Source organism: Somniosus microcephalus, chromosome 5 (assembly GCF_052327205.1).
Source record: "Somniosus microcephalus isolate GS21.2 chromosome 5, FLI_Smic_1.0, whole genome shotgun sequence".
Taxonomy (NCBI): Eukaryota; Metazoa; Chordata; class Chondrichthyes; order Squaliformes; family Somniosidae; genus Somniosus; species Somniosus microcephalus.
The window spans coordinates 83,750,379-83,769,804 of NC_140991.1; the positions used below are offsets into that span (position 1 = coordinate 83,750,379).

Consider the following 19,426-nt stretch of genomic DNA (forward strand, 5'->3'; position numbering starts at 1 on the left):
CTCAACAGTCAAGCTCTGCAAGGTCTCACTGAAGCTGTTGCTAAGCTACAGAGACGCTTGCAAGGTACGGCCGACTGTTTAGAAGCTGTTGCTAAGCAACAGGGTTTGTTGCCAGATACGGAGCTCAAAATCTCCGTATGTTTCAACATTAGCGCTGGTTTGTCCGGCAGTTTTGATGGGACGGCAACAGCTCGGTCCCGTCGGTGCCGGATAGCACAAAGTTTCCTGTACTGTTAACAAAATGTACCAGCACCAAACCAATGGTTGATACAAATTTAGGACAATGTTTAGAGTGCAGCCAAGAACATAAATGGAATTAGCACTATTCACTCGGAACATAGGATAGATTTTCCTCTCTCGGAACTAAGTAGACAGCTAAAAGGCACAGTGGTGTGTTGCGCTTGAGAGGAGATAAGTGCCCATGTTTTTCCTCTCCTGGGTTATTTGCATGAATTCATGTGCACACGCCTGTACCCTGGAAGCGGGAGCAAATCTGAGCCAGGAATGAATAGGTCCGTTAGCTTGACCTCAGTTGTGGGTAAACTTCTAGAATACATGATTTAGTAAATACTTAGAATCGAATGAGTGAATCAGGAACAGTGCATGGATTTGTAAGGGACATGTCATGTTTTACGAATGTAATTGCATTTTTGAGTAGATCATAGACTTTACAGATAAAAGGAATGCAGTGGATGTTGCATATTTGGATTTTTTAGGTGTTAAATAAGGCACCATTTAAGAGACTTATTGTAAAGACTGAGGTATAGGATATTAAAGATAACATAACCACATGGATAGAGGGAAGCCTGCTGGAGTGAAAGCTAAAAGCAAACAATTCTTAACAGAGTGGAGGAACAGAGTATTGCTGATGCAGAGGTCTTTAAGGGTGGGAGTACTGGTAGAAGAAGCCATCAAAGGCAAATCGGACTCTGGTTTTATATATTGCATCAATATACTGTATATAAAAGCCAGGAAATAATGTTGAATTTATAAGATATTGGTTAGGCTATAGTTGAAGTTACTGCACATTTAAGTCAGAAAAGCAGTACAGGAAACTTTTGATTAACCGGCCACTAAATAACCGGAAATGTCGGTTAACCGGCAAAATTCAGGAGTCGGTTCAGATAACTTTTTTTTACTTTGAGTTACTTTTAAAAAAAAAACTCATTTCTGGCTGTGCAAGCGTCTAACTGAAGCTGTTGCTAAGCTACAGAGACGCTTGCAAGCTGTGCTGATTGTTTTGAAGCTGTTGCTAACAGGTTTGTTGCTTTAGACGGAGCGCTGAGCTCCGTATCTTTTAACTATAGCGCTTGATTCTCCGGCATTGTTGATAGACCGGCACCAGCTCGGTCCCCTCCGTGCCGGATACCAGAAAGTTTCCTGTACATTGTACTCATCCATTTCTGCAGTATTAAGTCAATTGATTGTTAGCAATGAAATACACAAATAAGGCAAATTACCGTTTTATTCCCGTTAAGAACTATAAATGAAACATTACTTTTAGTTTTAAGGTATTCTGTAGGGAACACTTACTATTCAGGTTCTGACACCAAGTCCAATGCTCTCATCACATCCTCCAGCAACGTGTCTGGTATAAATCCATTATCTGCAATGAAACAAAAAAAAAAATCTTTGATGGAAAAAAAGGCTCAGTAACTCAGTAATAACAGACAGAAAAATACTGCCTACAATTCATCATCTTCTGATAGAACTGAAGGGCAGAATCCTGAAACTTTAGCAGTTTTGCTGACTACACATAGCAATGAAATATGAGTCAAGCCATTAAAAAAAATTAATTGTAATTATAATTTTTAATCTGTTAATCTTGGTTTTAATTGCATATTTAATTGATACAATTACTGCATCCATTTCAAGTTTGTTTTATTACTAATGCTTTATCATCCACGAAACAACCCAGCATAAAAACCCTGGAGCATAAACAGCTTTGAATCTGAACCATGGCAACACTAATCTGCAGGCCACGAATGGGAAGTCATTGAGCAGTAGGCCTGCGGGAGCCCACTGCTAACGGAGAGATGGTCTGCTGCTGGCCTCCGGCTCCATGTTGAACACCACAGACACTGCTACACTCGCACTCTACTGGCAATGGCGCGCTCGTGTAAATGGACATAACGGCCACACGTACAGAACATGATGTCTGCACATACACTGATACAGGATAATGTTTGCACATCAGGAGGGCATAATGGCCGCAAATGTGCAAAAGACAATAGGTTTTGCACATGCACAGAGCTTATGGTGAGGAACTGTGTGGTATACTGAAGACTCCAGGTATTCTACACGTAATTTCTACAATGAGCGCCAAAATATTAATGCATTAATCATAGAAGTTAACAGCGATTAATTGACAGTCCGAAAATGATTGCTTTCAAAAGGCTTTTATTGAAGTATTACTCGTGTCAAGAATAAATACAAGTTGCTGTTGTAATTAATAAAAAGATGCAAGAGAATAAGCTTGTTCAGCACAGACAACCCTGTCCCACTCCTGATACTTGGGCACAAAATCTAGGCTGACACCCCAGTACTGCTATCGGATGAGACATTAAACTCAAGCGGGCATAATAGATCCCATAGCATTATTTCGAAGAAGGGGAGTTTTCCCCAGTGTCCTGGCCAATATATATATCCCTCAATCAACATCACTAAATCAGATTATCTGGCAATTATCATATTGCGGTTTGTGGGACCTTATCGTGCACAAATTGGCTGCTGCATTTCCTACATTACAACAGTGACTACGCTTCAAAAGTACTTCATTGGCTGTAAAACGCTTCAGGATGTCCTCAGGCTGTGAAAGGTGCTATATAAATGCAATTATTTTTTTTCTTTTTGGTAAAGTTTAAGCATTTTGACAATAAGAAAGTTATTTGGATTCACCAAGCCAATTTCACTGCGAGCAAGACCTTTGCTTCCCAGAATGCATTAGACCAATTCTTCCTAATCATGAAGATCTCAATCTTGTCTCTTCCAGGGGAAGATGTCCTTTGGTCATCCTGTGTTAGTGAAATCATAAACATAGCAGCAAAATTTCCTACGCTTGCTTTTTTGAACAAACTCATAAAAGCACTCTAAAAGGTCAACTTTTTGTTAAAATTAGTGAATATTTTAAAAAAGACACAATTTCTTCATGTCTCTCACAAATGTAACCAACAGCTGCCACCATTAGCCTCTCATGGCTCCTCCTTTACTCCTTCTTCAATCAATATTCTGTGCCTCATTATGTCCTCTGGTATGAAGCAGATCTCCCACATCTTTTTCTTTGCTAAAGCTGTATCTAAGAAACTCAAAGGCCAATTCCATTGGGTTGCGGTGCTTGCAAGAAACAGTGGGAACTCGTCCACGACTACTCATTGATGGACTCCCTGCAAATACTGCTTCCTGCTGGGAGCACCAGCTAGTGAGATCAGCCTATGGTGTCCAGATTGAAAGTGTCTGTTAAGCTAATAACTGCCAATTTGGACTTTTTCCTGACGGAAGTTAATAGAACGATCTCCTACTGATGATGGAAAAGAAAACACATAAGCTTTGAGGGGAACAAATGCAGTGGAGTCCCAGAACAGCAACACAGCGCTGAGTGATCAATTTTACAAATGATTTTTCAAGTTGAAGGCTCAAACTAATAAACCATATGTGGATAACAAAAATAACTACAGAACAAATGAGAGAGACACCGAGAGATGTGTGCGCACTTGAGAGCGGGAGAGAGAGAATATGACTAAACTATGAATTCAGTAACCACCTATGTTCCTCCCCAACACAATTACTCCCATCTAAGTTATTTTTTGTTTCGATATGCTGGTATATGAAATATACTTGCATTAGAGGATGTTTTACCATGTGATCAGCAACATATGCTTGTTTAATAACAAGAAAAGTCACCTGTGAAACAACCTCTGCAGTTTCAGAGTTCTCTGAATATTTGGATCTGTTTGGTGACATTAACCACTGCTCCCTGTGCTGACTTTTCTGAACCCTCTCCATTCAGCAATATTTAAACTTTGTTGATTAATCCTTTTGGACCCTTAAGTGACCACTGATATCAGAACATACATTTTCCCCAATTCTGATGTTGTAGAATTGTAAACTAGTCACTCTGCTTTCTGTCTCGATCATTTTTTGAAGATTGAGATTATATTCTCTTGTCCCCAGAATTGCATGTGTACACATTTTTTAATCCCAGCAAACTTTATTAAAAAGGATTTACAGTAGAGTGGTACAAAGTACATCAGCAACGACACAACCGCTTGCAATGATTTACTGGACATTTTTGGCACAATCAAACAAATTAGACAAACTCCATGCTTTTCAAGCGATTATCTGCAATTCTCTCAAAGATTCATTGAAGTGGGAGTAAGACTTGAAAAGCTCTGTAATGCTGCTAACAGGGCTCAAGGTCAAAAATGGGTGCAAAAATACTTACATAAACTCCAAGAATAAAGAACCCAGAAAGCAACATTGCCAGCTCATAGTCAATGACGAATTGTAATAGCAGAAATTATTAATTTAAATAGGAAACAAAGCGCTTGGAGCTCTCGTTACTGAACAAATAAACAGCAACACCATCTCAGTCATGAAAGACTAAGTGCCATTATACTACAAGAAAACTGAGTTTTGGTGAGTAGCTTTTAAATCTATCTCTGAACTATCAAAGTTCCTGAGCTGTTTATATACAGGAAACTTTCGATTTACCGGCACCTAAATAACCGGAAATCTCGGTTAACCGGCAAAATTCAGGAGTAGGTTCAGGTAAGTTTTATTACTTGCCTTCCTCGATCTGTTGCTGTGCAAGGGTGTGGCTGCAGCTGTTGCTAAGCTACAGAGACGCTTGGAACTTGTGGCCATTGTTCTGAACCAGCAACAGGGTTTGTTGCTTTATACGGAGCTCTCAGCTCCGTATCTTTTACTGTAGCGTTCGGTTATCCGGAATTTTTGATAAACCGGCACCACGTCGGTCCCGTATAAAAAAAAGTTTCCTGTAATGTCCCAAATGTACTTCAGCAAGAGCCAGCTAAAATAGGAGGTCTGCCAAAGTCCCACATCCCACTTTCCCCCCCCCCCTATTTATTTTATGTGTTATTTATTTATTTTTTCTCTCTCTCCCACATGGCAGCTGTCTTTCATTTTGTCAGTGCCATTTACATTTCATCTAGTTTCTTAACTTGTCCCATTACCATCTCCTTTTGCCTTGCACCATCTCAATGTCTCAATCTCTCCTGCCTGCCATCCTATCAGACCTTCCCTTTTGTTCTTTCCTCTCCTCTCCTCCCCTCCCCCCCCCCCCCCTTTCCCTGCCCCTGCACTTGCTTAAAAACCGGTTCGATCTCCAGATTTTTCCAGTTCTGACGAGAGGTCATCGACCTGAAATGTTAACTCTGTTTCTCTCTCCACAGATGCTGCCTGACCTGCTGAGTATTTCCAGCATTTTCTTTTTTTATCCCACATCATTAACTCTGTAAAAACTGGAAACCATTACAAACACAGTAAAGTTGATAGACCTAGTGCTCCCTTAACAAAAGGGGGCCCAAATTACTAACCCAATATCTAAACTATCTTTTTTCAAAATAAACAGAAAATGCTGGAAATACTCAGGAGGTTAGGCAGCATCTGTGGAGAGAGAGAAACAACGTTAACATTTCAGGTTGATGATCTTTCGTCAGAACTGGAAAAAGTTAGAGATGCAACAGATTTTAACAAGGTAAAAGAGACAAATGGAAATCGAAAAATGGCACAGTCTTTCATGACTAAGACGGTGTCATTTTTTTTTTTATTTGTTCAGCAAGGAGAGCTCCATCCCAAGCACTTTGTTCATTTTTTCCCCCAATATCAGGTTCTCTCCCAGTAATGGGATGCGCCTCACTCCCTCGACTATCTTTCGCAACTGGTTTCCTCCTTGACCACAAACCACCTGTGTCCAAATGGCATCACAAATCACTACTTTGCTACTGATCATGAGGTATAGGAGTGTTGCTTGATGGGACCCCATATGATTTTCTCTCTTCTCTACACGGAAGCACTTGTTCCCCGCCCAGAGTGTGAAAGACCAATCCTACTTCTCACCCATGATCATAACCATCATTGAGGAACCAAGTTAACTAGTTCGGTAAATTTTGTTCAATCCTCAGCTGCAACACAAGTCACACTTTGCAGTCATGACTATGAAAAGAGGGTAGTCACTTCATATAGACTGGAGTAGCAGACAAAGGGGGAGAAATTGAGTATAGCCCCGTTTGGGGCGCCAGCCTCGCCAGGGCACTAAAAGTAGCGCCCTGGAAGCATTCGCGGCCACCCGCCGGAAATTGAGTGGTAGCGCCCCAAAGGGAAGCGCGGCGCTACTGGAGGCGCCTCGCATCCCTCTTGGGGCGCTGCGACTGAATATCGTGGCGCAACGTGCCGCAGCGCCACACGCTGTGGCACGTCGCGCTGCGGTATTGCAGGCCTTCCTCCCCTTCTTAAAGGGGAGGGACCTTGTGCAGCGCGATCTGCGGCCTAGCTGGGCCCCCGAGGATCGGGAGCGCAGGCAAAAGAGCCCGGCACCGAAGAAAAGTGCCGGGCTCTTGGAACGCAGCTGGCACTCCGCGGGGGGGGGGGGGGGGGGGGGGGGGGGGGGGGGGGTTGTTCAGGAGGCCGGGGACGGGAGCGCAGGCAGGTGGCCAACAACAAAAATGGCCGCCCCGCACCTCTCCTTTAATTTGCGCTTCCCCAGCCGCAGGTAGGCCCCCCTGAACCGGTCGGACATAGCGTCTGCCGGTAAATCAGGGGGCGCTGCCAAATATCGCGGCCGGGGCGTCAGCGGGGCGCTGCGCACACCGATGACGTCATCAGTAATGGCGCAGCACTGGCGGTTAGCGCCACCACTAACGTCCCGCGGAATTTAGCGGGAGGCGTGGACAGTGCCGCGCCCGGGCGCTAGTTGGCTTGCGACCCACTTAGCGCCCTCTTAAGGCGCTAACGGGTGGCGCAACCTACTGAATTTCTCCCCCAAAATGTCTTCCATCCAAAATGTGCGGCTCTGCACCGTGGGAAATATCTTATTTCTGCACGTGTGCTGCTTTGTTTTATTATAGGCATACACAATAACCCATCACAAACTGTTTTTATATTTGTTTGATGCCGTATTAGTGGTACCAGCTTCCGATGTGCTGATCTTGCATGGCCAGTGACAACCACCTGCTGATGATCGGCCTTAGTGTGAAGACATTAAAAGCAGCACTCCAATGTCATAAAAAGCTAATGGAATACTGAGTTTTATGGTAAGAGGTATAGAATATAATATTAAGATGTAATGGTGAACCTATATAAAACTTTAGTAAGACCATTGTTGGAGTACTGCATGCGGTTTTGGGATCCGCATTAGAGGAAGGACATCGAGACAATATAGGGCATAGCTTAGATTCAGAGAGATTTTGTCTGGTATGAAAAAATATAACTACAAAAAAAGCCTTGAAAAACTGTGGCTCATTTTGTTATAGCATAGATTTATGAAAGGTAGGTTATGTCTGACAAACCTGATTGAATTTTTTTTAAGGAGGTAACTAAAGTAGTGGACAGGGGAATGTCTACGGATGTTATTTATATGGACTTCCAGAAGGCATTTGATAACGATCTCTTATGTGGGACTTGAACGTAGAAGCCCACGGAATTGAGGGCAAATTATTGATCTGGTTAGGAAATTGGCTGAGCAGCAGAAGACAGAGTAGGGGTAATGGTTAGGTACTCAAATTGGCAGGATGTGACTAGTGGTGCCCTGCAGGGATCTGTGTTGGGGTCTCAACTATTCACCGTATTTATTAACAACTTAGATAATGACATAGAAAGTCATATATCCAAATTTGCCAATGACACAGATAGGCAGCATTGTAGGCAGTATAGATGAAAGCATAAAATTACAAAGGAATATTGATGGATTAAGTGAATGGGCAAAGCTGTGGCAAATAGATTTTAATATAGGCAAATGTGAGGTCACCCACTTTGGACCTAAAAAGGATAGAACATGGTACTTTCTAAATGGTGAAGTGCTAAAAACAGTGGAGGTCCAAAGAAATTTGGGGTCCAGGTATACAGATCATTAAAATGTCATGAACAGGTACAGAAAATAATCAAAGACTCATGGAATGCTGGTCTTTATATCTGGAGGACTAGAATACAAGGGGGTAGAAGTTATGCTGCCGCTATACAAAACCCTGGACTACGGTGAGCAGTTCTGGGCACCACACCGTAGGAAGAATATATTGGCCTTGGAGGGAGTCCAGCATAGGTTTACCAGAATGATACCCAGATTTCAAGGGTTAAATTACAAGGAGAGATTACACAAATTAGGGTTGTATTCCCTAGAATTTAGGTGGTTAAGGCGTGATCTGATTGAAGTTTTCAAGATATTGAGGGGAACAGATAGGGTTGATAGAGAGAAACCATTTCCACTGGTTGGGGGTTCTAAGGCTATGGGGCAGAGTCTAAAAATTAGAGCCAGGCCTTTTGGAATGAAATTAGGAAACACATCTGCACACAAAGGGTGGTAGAAGTTTGGAACTCTTCTGCAAACGGCAATTGATGCTAGATCAATTGTTAATTTTAAATCAGAGATTGATAGCTTTTTGCTAACCAAAGGTATTAAGAGATATGGGCCAAAGGCATGTATATGGAGTTAAGTCGCAGATCAGCCATGATCTCATTGAATGACGGAACAGGCTCGAAGGGCTGAATGACCTACTCCTGTTCCTAGCAGGAGATTAAATGGGGATTTGATAGAAGTGTTTATGTAAGAATGGGACAGAGTAGATAGAAATAGACTTGTTTCCAGTGGTTGTGGGGAATTTGAACAAGGGCCAAGATTAAATATAAGAAATTGAGGAGAGGAGAAACTTTTTTTTTTTTTTTATAAACTGTGGTCAGGCTGTGGAATTTACTACCAGAGTTTCCATTTGTAATTTCTATATAGCAGCCAAGTGATGTCATAGATAAAAGACACTTGCCAAATCTCTGGGTGAAACCAGGCAAAACTACATCATTGGGGTAATTGAACCCCAACTGGGAGGAAAGGGAAGCACCAACTTTGGAAAACGAATATTATTTTAAAGGACTTATTTTTTTTTATAGGAATATATATTTAATCTGATGTCTTTTTGGAAAATTAAATGACCAAGAACTTCCAGTTGCCAGAGAAAAGTATGTGAAGGTGCCATGACATTCTATCCAAATGGGAAAGTGGTAAAGGTTGTGCATTCAACCTTTCTTTTGTCCACTTACTAGCCTAAGAAGGATTACCTGTGTCGCCAATCTTGAAGCGAACTCAAATTTGGGAGTGTGCTAAACGAGGACATAGCTGCTGTTACCTCATTCCCATGGCCAACTCATATCCTTACATATTAGTTTCCTCTCCTCCCGCAACTTATTTGGAGATCAACTGATGTCTGGAATTATAGATGTAAACAATAACTGCTCTGTTCACACATGTACAGTACTCCTTTATGGGCAGTGATGATTTTTAAAAAAATTAAGATTCCTTCAACAAGTCCCTGGGCAGCAGCCGAAGCATGTCGAAGGAAAACCTTTGTGCAGGGATATAAAGCATCCAAGGTGGTGATACTAGTGGAGTTGGTGGGGGGGGAAAAAGAGAGAATTAAATCCAGATAAAACATTTTCTAGCAGTGGACAAACTGAAAAAGCAAACTGGCACAGCAAATCCCATGCCTTGTGTTCACAAATATAAACACAGATAAAGGCGGCTGATGGCAGCAGACAGCAAGTTCATTATTCTAGAATATTCTCAGCTTTAAAAGACTCCAGACATGCCTATCTCAATGCTCTACCGGTTGGCCTCCCACCTTTTAACCTGAAAATGCTTACACTCATCCAAAACTCTGCCCCCATATCCTAACCCGCATTAAGCCCCACTCACTCATCACGCCTGGGTTCGCTGACCAACACTGACTCCTGATCTCCTTTGGCTCTGAACCAATTTTTGTTGGATTACATTTATATATAGCACTTCACAGGAGGGTAAATGGTTTACTCTCTTCACAGATGTTGCCTAAACTACTGGGTTTCCAGCATTTACTGTTTTTGTTTCAGGTTTCTGCAATAAGGGAAGGAAAGAACAAAAGGGAAGGTCTGTGATAGGGCAGAAAGCAGGAGATTAAATGACAAAAGGGATGAATGATGGTGCAAGGCAAAAGACCTTTCCTGCTGTTCTTTCCTCCCCCACTATACTTGCTTTAAACCAGTTACATCTCTAATTTTTTCCAGTTCTGACGAAGGGTCATTGACCTGAAATGTTAACTCTGTTTTCTCGCTCCACAGATGCTGCCTGACTTGCTGAGTATTCCCAGCATTTTTGGTTTTTATTTCAGATTTCCAGTTTTTCCTTTTTATTTTACTGTTTAGTGTTAAATAATGTATGTCCAATGCCTGGTGTACTGCATTGGAATGGTATCAATTTGCACTAATCTTCTAATGCCACTGATTTGCAGCTGTATAGTTCAGATGCATTTCACATTCAGCAGGTTTACTCTTTATGGGACTCCGAGCTGCAAAAACTCTGATTAAGAACCCCTGATTAATGAGGTTATGTAATACCCATGCATTTCACACTTTAATTTTGGATGAACTGTGTAAGGTGTGAAACACACAGATTAATAAACTGCAGATCAACAGGGATTACAAAATTGGTGTCACCAGACACCATTCATAATCAGAACTGCAGCTATTAGTTTTTTTCCCTCTCCCTTGTGCCTGGTTCTAACAGGACAGAAATTTTACAGTGGTCGTAAAATCCCACACAATCCACAGCTCTAATTTCAAAGCACCAGGCATGCTGGTTGTAACTAGAAATATCAACTGGTTATTACATATTTTTGAAAGATTGGTTTATTATAGAATTTTTGCACTACTTTAGATATTAAGTGTACTTCAATTTTGTTCAAAGGTTCTGAATGGGTGGCTTAAAAGAACAAAAACAGTAAAAGTTGAAATGCAAGCTCAAGTGTCTCAATGTTTTCATGTTATATTAATCATAAAAAGCACAATTTTGATTCGGTAGGGTGTTCCAATGTGCATTGCATCTACATTTGTTGCTTAAATTAACAAGCAACCTCCTGAAAAAAATATTTAGAAAGAATTTCAACTTGCTGACTAATTATCCAAAGCTGATTGGCTTGGATGCCATACAAATGGAAGTAATGTCAACTATAAAACCATCTCTTCAAACTACACTTTTTCATAGCATCATTCTCTTTCATGAAAATGGAACTATCTATAGACTCTAGATACAGGAAAAGTTCTGATATCCGGCACCGACGTGTTGCCGATCTATCAAAAGTGCCGGACATGCAAAGTCAACGTTGAAGCATACAGAGATGAAAATCTCCGTATTTGACAACAAACACTGTTGCTCAGCAACAGCTCGTAAACAATTGGCCCGTACCTTGAAGCATCTCTGAAGCTGTTGCGAAGCTCCAAAGACGCTTTCCAGAGCCTGCCTGTTAACACAATGCTAGGAGAAGAAAAAAAAACTAACTAAAACGGCTGCTGATTTCTGTCGTTAGAGCAAAGTTTCCGGCCATACAACCTCCGGATAAACCAAAGTTTCCTGTACTACTTTCATTATTTGTTCATTTGTATTGAGTAACTGAAATGGACAAAGCCAAACCCACAGCAAAAAAACACTGCAGTACTAACTCACATGCTCTCTGCTGAGTTGGGCCCATTTTTATTTTTTCCATTTGTATGATGCAGCAAAATCATACACTCTACAGACTTAAGTTTATTGGTGGTCACTCTTAGCACACAGTAGGGCAATGTCTCAAAAAAGACTACTTGGGTAAGGCAGGAAATCCCTGAAGCAGCATGTCTAAAATTTAACATTTGTCTCATAATTCACCAGTGAATGCAAAAATCATACTCAAGACAAACTAAGTTGTAGGAAAGATCTCAGTTGGAATGAATAAAGCAGATACACAAGAGGGAACAATGAAACTCCAGGTTTATTCCACCAATGCAACTGGATTCAAAAACTAGTTATTAACAAGTCACAAAGTTTTCATTGTAAATTAAACGTAGCATTTAATTGCTTTTTCCATCCACAAATTGTGTATGCTGGTTATAAGCATATTGAACTACTCAAAAACAATGTTTTCCTGTTGAAATAACTATTCACTGAAGTATTGTGGGCACTTTACTACTGTCAATTATATCATGCAAAATATTTGGCAGTCACTCGGTTTTGGCTGAACAACAGTTGCTGCTAAATGTATTAAAAGCAGCAGCAAAATACATCAAGAATCTGAAATGGAGTATGCAGCATAGTTGGGTCTACTTTTGTATAGGGCAAAGAATAAGATCAGACTTTCTCTCTGCAATTGTCATGTGGAATTCTCTAAGAAACCATACTTGATGGACCTGGAATACGTTTGAACTGCCATAGGATACATCGGAGTTGTAAAATGCAACAATAAATCACCATCTAGAGAAATACTAGTATACACAACTGGTTTTACAGCCGTTTTATTATGGGCTAATAACATTTTGTGGCAAAGGGAAAACAAAGATTAGAACATCTAACCACACGCACCCAACTTAGACATTATTTGAATACAATGAGTAAACAACTGACTGTACAATATCCAAGCATCGACTTGGCACATGGTAGATTAATTCGCCACAAAAATATTTAAAGAAGGAAAAGTCTAAAAGGGACTTAGTGCTTCCCTATATTTGTGTTTGTAAAAAAAACTTGAGGAATATATTCCTTTGAAAGAAAACTTGAATTATATTTTCCTCAATGGAGACCAGCTATGTCAGGTCTCATTCCCTCCAAGCAGCTGTGGTGACATCACTGAGGAGTAGAGGCCGGTGATCAATTTTGATCAGTTTTAAAAAAAAACTTAAATTGGCCTTTTATTTTAAAAAACATAGGCACTACCTTGAGGATATGAGCTGTATGAAGCAAATTGTAGGAAATAAAAACCTTTAATTTAATAGAAATAACAGTAACAATTGCATGGCAGTAAATGACTGTTCTGTACTAATAAATGACTGATACTTATTCAAGGTGTCAGCCTTGGCTCAGCGGTAGGACTTTTGCATGAATCAAAAGGTTGCGGGTTCAAGCATCACTCCAGAGACTTGAGCAAATAACCTAGGCTGGTGCTTTATTGCAGTATACTGAGGGAATGCTGCACTGCTCAAAGTGACATCTTTTAGATGAGATGTTAAAGCGAGCCCCCGTCTGCCCCCTCAGATGGACATAAAAGCTCCCACGGCATTATTCAAAGAGGAGCAGGTGAGTTCTCCCAGTGACCCAGCCAACATATATCCCTCAATGAACATAATTAAAACAGATTATCTGGTCATTTATGGCAGTGGTGTTTGAAACCCTGGAATGCACCAATGGGCTACTGCATTTCCCTACACTGCTACAGTGACCACATTTCAAAAAAAGTAGTTAATTGGCTGTGAAGCACTTTGGGACAGCTCAAGGACATAAAAGGCACAATCTAAATGACATTATTTTTCTTTCTTTGGTTTTCAAGTGCTGTTTAGCAGCTTACAAACTCAGGGATTCTTTGGTAGTAAACAGTCAAAGACAATTTGTCAAGGAAGATTGCCAGAGATTCAGAGAAAATCACGACAGCAACTGTATAATAGTTATGTTGTACCACTCCATTTCATTTTTCGGCTATTAATAGGAAAGAAATAACTTGCATTTACATCGTGGCATTCACTTCTTCAGGACATCCTGAAGCATCTTAAAACCATGACCGTTGCGTCGATAAATTTTCTCCACTATCCGATTAAAAATTTAAACTGTTGCCATTGAAACATAAACTTGCACTGATTCCTGGAAGTCAGATATTCCAAGGACACTTAGCGTGAAAGTAATGAGCAACATACATCTATTTTAAATCACACGGAAAGTTGGGACAGATTCAGGGACATGGGAATCTCCTTTACACTTTAACACGTCACTGAGTGAGAGCACTAAATAGCTGCACTGATGTCACACCATCAATGGGTGTATAAAATGTCATCAGTTTTAATGCACATAATCTAAACATGGTTGCTCATCTTCCATTTATTTTGTCATCTCCTATAAAAAAAGACATGGTGATACAGGTATGAAGACAACATCTAGAAAATAATTAGATATTTTATAGGTTGAGGGAATTTCTTCAAAGATCGATTTCTCATGGTTATTTGCATATTTTAGTAGATTAGACCAAGAGTTCCAATTTCAGTGAACAATTGTATCCTCTGGCTTAATCAGAGAGAGAAACTGGCACTAGGTGAGTTAGCAGCAATCAATTTTTAATTTGACTTCCCCCCCACCCCCGCAACAAGAGAACAGATTTACCTCTTCTATGCATCCATCATTATTCAGATCTAGTGCTATTAGCTTCATCAATAAACTTGAAAGCATCATACAATTGTTCAAAAATTTACCAAAACAAAATCATTTGAGGACTTCAACCAATGTAAAGTGTTATTTCTTTTAAAAGTAATGGAGCATATTACTGTCTTTTGCAGCCCCCACACAGAGCTTTGTGCACGTGCTCCCTAGTAGCGCTGGATGAACATTTACCCCAATGTGATGTTAAAAATACGGGGCCGAAAATTTGCAGGGCTGATGTCCTGGCACAAGTGCCAGGATGCAGCCTCTGGTGACCTCCAACCCACGTGACACTGCTGGAGTATGCTAGGTCAGAGGAGGTCACCGTATTTAAATAATGATGGCAGGTGCTCGTGTTACTAGGGGCACATCTCGATTAAGCTATTTGATTAAAAAAATGCTGGTAATTTGTGTGGGGGGTTTTTTTTGGGGGGGGGGGGGGGGGGGCGCACGCGCGGGGGTGGTGAAAGCCCCCTTCCAAAAAAAGACTACTTTTGTGATGCCCCACTGACTCCCTTTACAAAAGCCAAGAGTTACTAAACCCTCTGGGGGTCCCGGCCACGTCTCAAATCTGGCCTCCCAGAATGTTTGCATTTCTACCAGTTGGCAGACCAGTATGCCTTTTCTCCATGAGGGTCCTGACATTCCAGGTCCCGAACCTCATTGAAAGGGTGGAAGATGCCTGTGCGTGAATCCTTTTAACGTGGGGTGGCCGTTGCACACCAGCTACCACACGGGCTTGACAGAGCAATGTCTTGGTCCAATGGCACACACACAGACACACACAGTCATCCTAACCAGCTCTTTACCTGCTCCAGTCTCGAGTAACCACCTCTTTACCTGTTCCAGTCTCGATGCCTTTTTTCACTAAGTGTACCAGTCACATGGTATATCCAAGGTTGGAGATGAGGAAACTCCTAGCCTGGTAGTCCCTACTCCCCTGGTCACACCCTTTCTGACACTGATGTCCTGGTGTGGGGTTGACAAAGGTTCTGCCCACTTGTGGAAAATAATGAAGGAGGCTGGGCCCCAATGTATCTAATTCCTAGGCCTTCTGCAGTACTCCTGCCAGACTTAGTGGAAGTACACTGAAAGGCAGGCAAAAATTCAGGGCCAGTATTTTTGTCCCTTTGTTCCTTTAATGATTTTCACCACCTCACTGAGATGATCTTTGTGCATCAGTTACTAGCTCTTCTAATCTTTTAAAACAGCTGTTTTCTTACCATTTAACTTCTCTAACACAAGTCAACATTCTTAACCTCTACTTGCTCTTACACACCCCCTTTGTTTTGTTTAGTCCTATAAAAAAAGGACTTTATTTTCCAGTTTCCAGCTGAGTTTAGGTCTGAAATAGCAACCTGTTTTTCTCTTTCCAGATACTGAGACCTGCTGTGTATTACGTGCACTTTGTTTTTAATTCAGATTTTCAATATTTGCAGTTTTTTCCCCTTATAGTAATAATGTGACTTTGTTTTATAACATTGAGCTTTTGAAATTTAGTTATGCCAATGCTATTCATAGCCTCACTACATCAGCCCAACAGGAGCCTCTGCCCCACTAAAAATAAATACAGAACAGAAATCCCAACTTTCCAAACAAGCTCAATTGTTCATTTAAGGGACTGTTTAATATGAATATAATGAGGTTACAAATAAAGGACTACAAACCCATTCAGAAAATGTGAGGGTGGGATGGGTAGCGATGAAAAACAAGGCGCCGATCGCTATCACCCATTTTATTCTATCACACAAAGTCAAAATCTACCCCGAAAGAAGTGGTGACCCGCAACCAATTTTGGAGTGCTTTGGCAAAATATTGGTCTTTGACAAGTTAGCCGATAGTAGTGGGAACACAAATTCTGTCCCTGACCTGGGTGGGAAAATCATCCAGGGGTTCTGCCCATGGGACCAATATATTCAAGGAGGTTAATTAGAGCCATGTGGGTGGGTTTGTTAATACAGTGAAGGGGAGGGGAAAAGCAAGAGAGTAAAATAAGTGGCTTAGAAGGAAAAGTAAGCTAGTTAAAGTAGGCAGAATGAGGCTAAACAGGGCAAGATAGTGAAAAATAAAATAGGATGTGGGAAAATAAAAGAAAAAATGGTAAACCGTAGAACTCCAAACTAAAAAAATATATATTAATATGCAGAATACAAGAATCATAATTGGGGAAGAAAATCATTGCTTAAAATAGAAAATCATGATATAATAGCAATAACTGGCTGCATCTAGGCCAGGATTGGCAATTGAATGTACTTTCAGGAGGCATGGGGAAGAAACAGAAAGGGGTGAGAATATTAATATCAGCTCGAGAACAGAACTTGCATTTATAGAGCCTGTGTAGCACCTTGGGTCGTTTTACTAAGTTAAAGGCACTATATAAATGCAAGCTGTTAAGCTAGTAAAACGTCCCAAGGCGCTTCACAGGAGCGTTAAACAGAATTCGACACCGAACCACACAAGGAGATATTAGGACAGGTGACCAAAAGCTTGGTTAGAGAGGCGGAGGGGATTTAAATAAGGTAGTAGTCCAAAGAGAGGCCCTGTGGATTTAGTTTAGAAATAGCAAGGGATTGGCCAGACTGCTTAGAGTATATCAAAGACCATCAATCAGTGGAAAGGAAATTGAAGATACGATTTGTTGACAACTTGGAGAAGTGCATGTTAACAATTGAGTTGTAATTATCCAAAAATAGGCCGAGATAGGGAAAATGTCTGTGGCAAGGGAGTTCTTTGTGGTGTTTAGGTTTCTCAGCGAGTAAGTTACTGCTCCAACAATGGATAGAGCATACAACAGAAAATGCTGGAAAAACTCAGCAAGTCAGGCAACATCCGTGGAGAGAAATTTGAGTTGACGTTTCGGGTTTGACCCTTCTTCAAAACTGGAGAGAAAAGGAACTAGATCGAAGGCAGGGCTGCGATCGGACAAAAGATTACTTGACTTGGTCTGGGTAAAGTGCAGCAAGTAGATGACCCAAAATTAGGGAAGCAGTAACCACAATAAAACAGTTCAGTGCAAGAACAGAAAGGAAACTGGAAGACAGGTTTAGTTGATTGGAAAAAAGCAAAGCTATAGGAGGATATGCAGGGATCTTGCTCAGATTAAAAGTGGAAGAAAAATTGGCACACAGAACTAGATCAGTAATGGGAACTATTTAACCCAGAGACGGAAAGGGTACAAATTATGTACTACATTACAGTCAGGTAAAAAGGGAATGTATCAAAGGAATTCTATAGATGAATAGGGAGATTAGCTTAAATGTGAAACTAAAATAAACTGAGCTTTCACAGCAGATTCAAAAAAAGGCAAACAAGAGCAGCTTTAAATCTCATGATGCTGCACACGGGACGTGAAGACAGTAATCTTAAGTTAAGTGGGGTTGGGAGCAGGGGACAATTTGACCAAGGCACAGACGTAATTCAGTCCCCAATTTAACGTCATACATTCGGTCTTTTATTTACATAATTTATAGTGAAGCAGCAAAGTATACAAGACTTTGAAAAGCAAAGAAGTTTCCCTGCACCACAGGAAAACAGACAAAACTGCAGCCAATGGCAGGAGGGTAGAATTACAGCACAAGTTTACATAGGCAGTTTCTATTATAAATGTGTACACAGGAATTTCTAATGGGAAATATTAACAGCAGAAAGTAAAGTTCTGTAGGTAGGAAGTGCATGGAGACAAGATATGTTTAATATATTACTTCAATATAGGAAAGCTACAAAGCTAACAAAAGGTTAAGAGGGAGTATGAGAGAAAATATGCAAAAAAAGGACAATAAAAATGCTTTTTATAGATGCATTAAGAGGACAGTCAAGGTAGGAGTAAGGCTGCTGAGAGAGGAGAGGCAAGTTTACAATGGAGAGCGAGGGAATGGCTGGGATAGTAAATACTGTGCCTCAGTTTTCACAGAGGAGGTAGATATTGGGTTTGAAAAACCACCAGCGTGCAGAACATTTAAAGAAGCTACTTAAGCACAAGGGGGTAGGAATTGATTATGGCAGTTTTCTGGTCCATAACCAGCAGTGCGCAAAGAGTGGGAGGCCCGAGGCCAGCCTGAAATTGGTCCTCATTATCATTATTTGGGTGAGCTGTCGTGCCTCTACAGGCAGCTCACCCCTTAACTAAAGAATGTCTGGCCACTTGCCTCGTCGGCATTGGCCCGAAGACAAGTCCCTGGAAGGGAAGGGGGGGTGGGGGGGGGGGGTGGGGGGAGAAGGTTAGAGCAGCAACCTGCATGGTGGTGATCATGAGTGCTGTGGAGTCAAGGGAGCACTCTTGAACCTCCTGGCTCCCTGGCAACAATTTCTGAATTAAAAAAAATGAAATAACCTTCCCTTTTGTTGGCAGCTACAGTGTCGACTGGAGAAGCCCAAGCAAAGCAGGCCCAGCTCCTGCTCCGGTCATCACCAGCCAACTTTGGTAAGGGGACCGAAAACAAGCATTAGGCCCGTCATTTACCTATGTAAGAGGCCCAACGCCTGAAAATAGGCCTGACTAATGCATCAGTGGCCCGAACACACGCGCAGATTGGTTGCGGGCCGTCGCACTGCTAAATTAGTCATTCGTTGCACCGGTTTTACACCCAATGCATACCAATTTCAACCCGAGGATCCTGGGGGAAGCTGGGGAGAAAATCTGACTATAATTTTCCAAAGTTTGATGCAAAAGGTAATATGGCTGGAGGGCAGCAAATGTAAATCTCTTCAAAAATGGAGAAAGGCATAAAACAGGAAACTAAAAGGCTAGTTAGTCCTATTTCAGCTGTTAGCAAACTACAACTAGAGCTTATAATACAGGATGAAATTATTAAGCTTTCAGAGAAATAAGAGTTGGTTAAGGCCGATCCGTACAGATTTGGCAGTTATAGGAGGAGAGGTTAAAGCATTCTATTGGATGTGGTTTATATAGATTTAAAAAACACTTGAAGTACGACCCAAGCAGCACATGGGAATAACAATGTGGCCACATGGCTTGAAAGATGGCTGGCGAGCAAAGGGTAGGAGTAAAAGGAAGTTTCTTCA

General features: G+C 41.2%; 1 protein-coding gene across 1 annotated transcript in view; it reads right to left on the bottom strand.

The window, feature by feature from the left end:
- mindy3 (MINDY lysine 48 deubiquitinase 3) overlaps positions 1 to 19,426 on the bottom strand; it is a 135,973-nt gene that overhangs the window by 27,057 nt on the left and 89,490 nt on the right. The window contains exon 12 of the mRNA XM_085987921.1: positions 1,534 to 1,606. Coding sequence (XP_085844047.1) covers positions 1,534 to 1,606 — 73 coding nt within the window. The remainder of the gene's footprint in view (positions 1 to 1,533; positions 1,607 to 19,426) is intronic.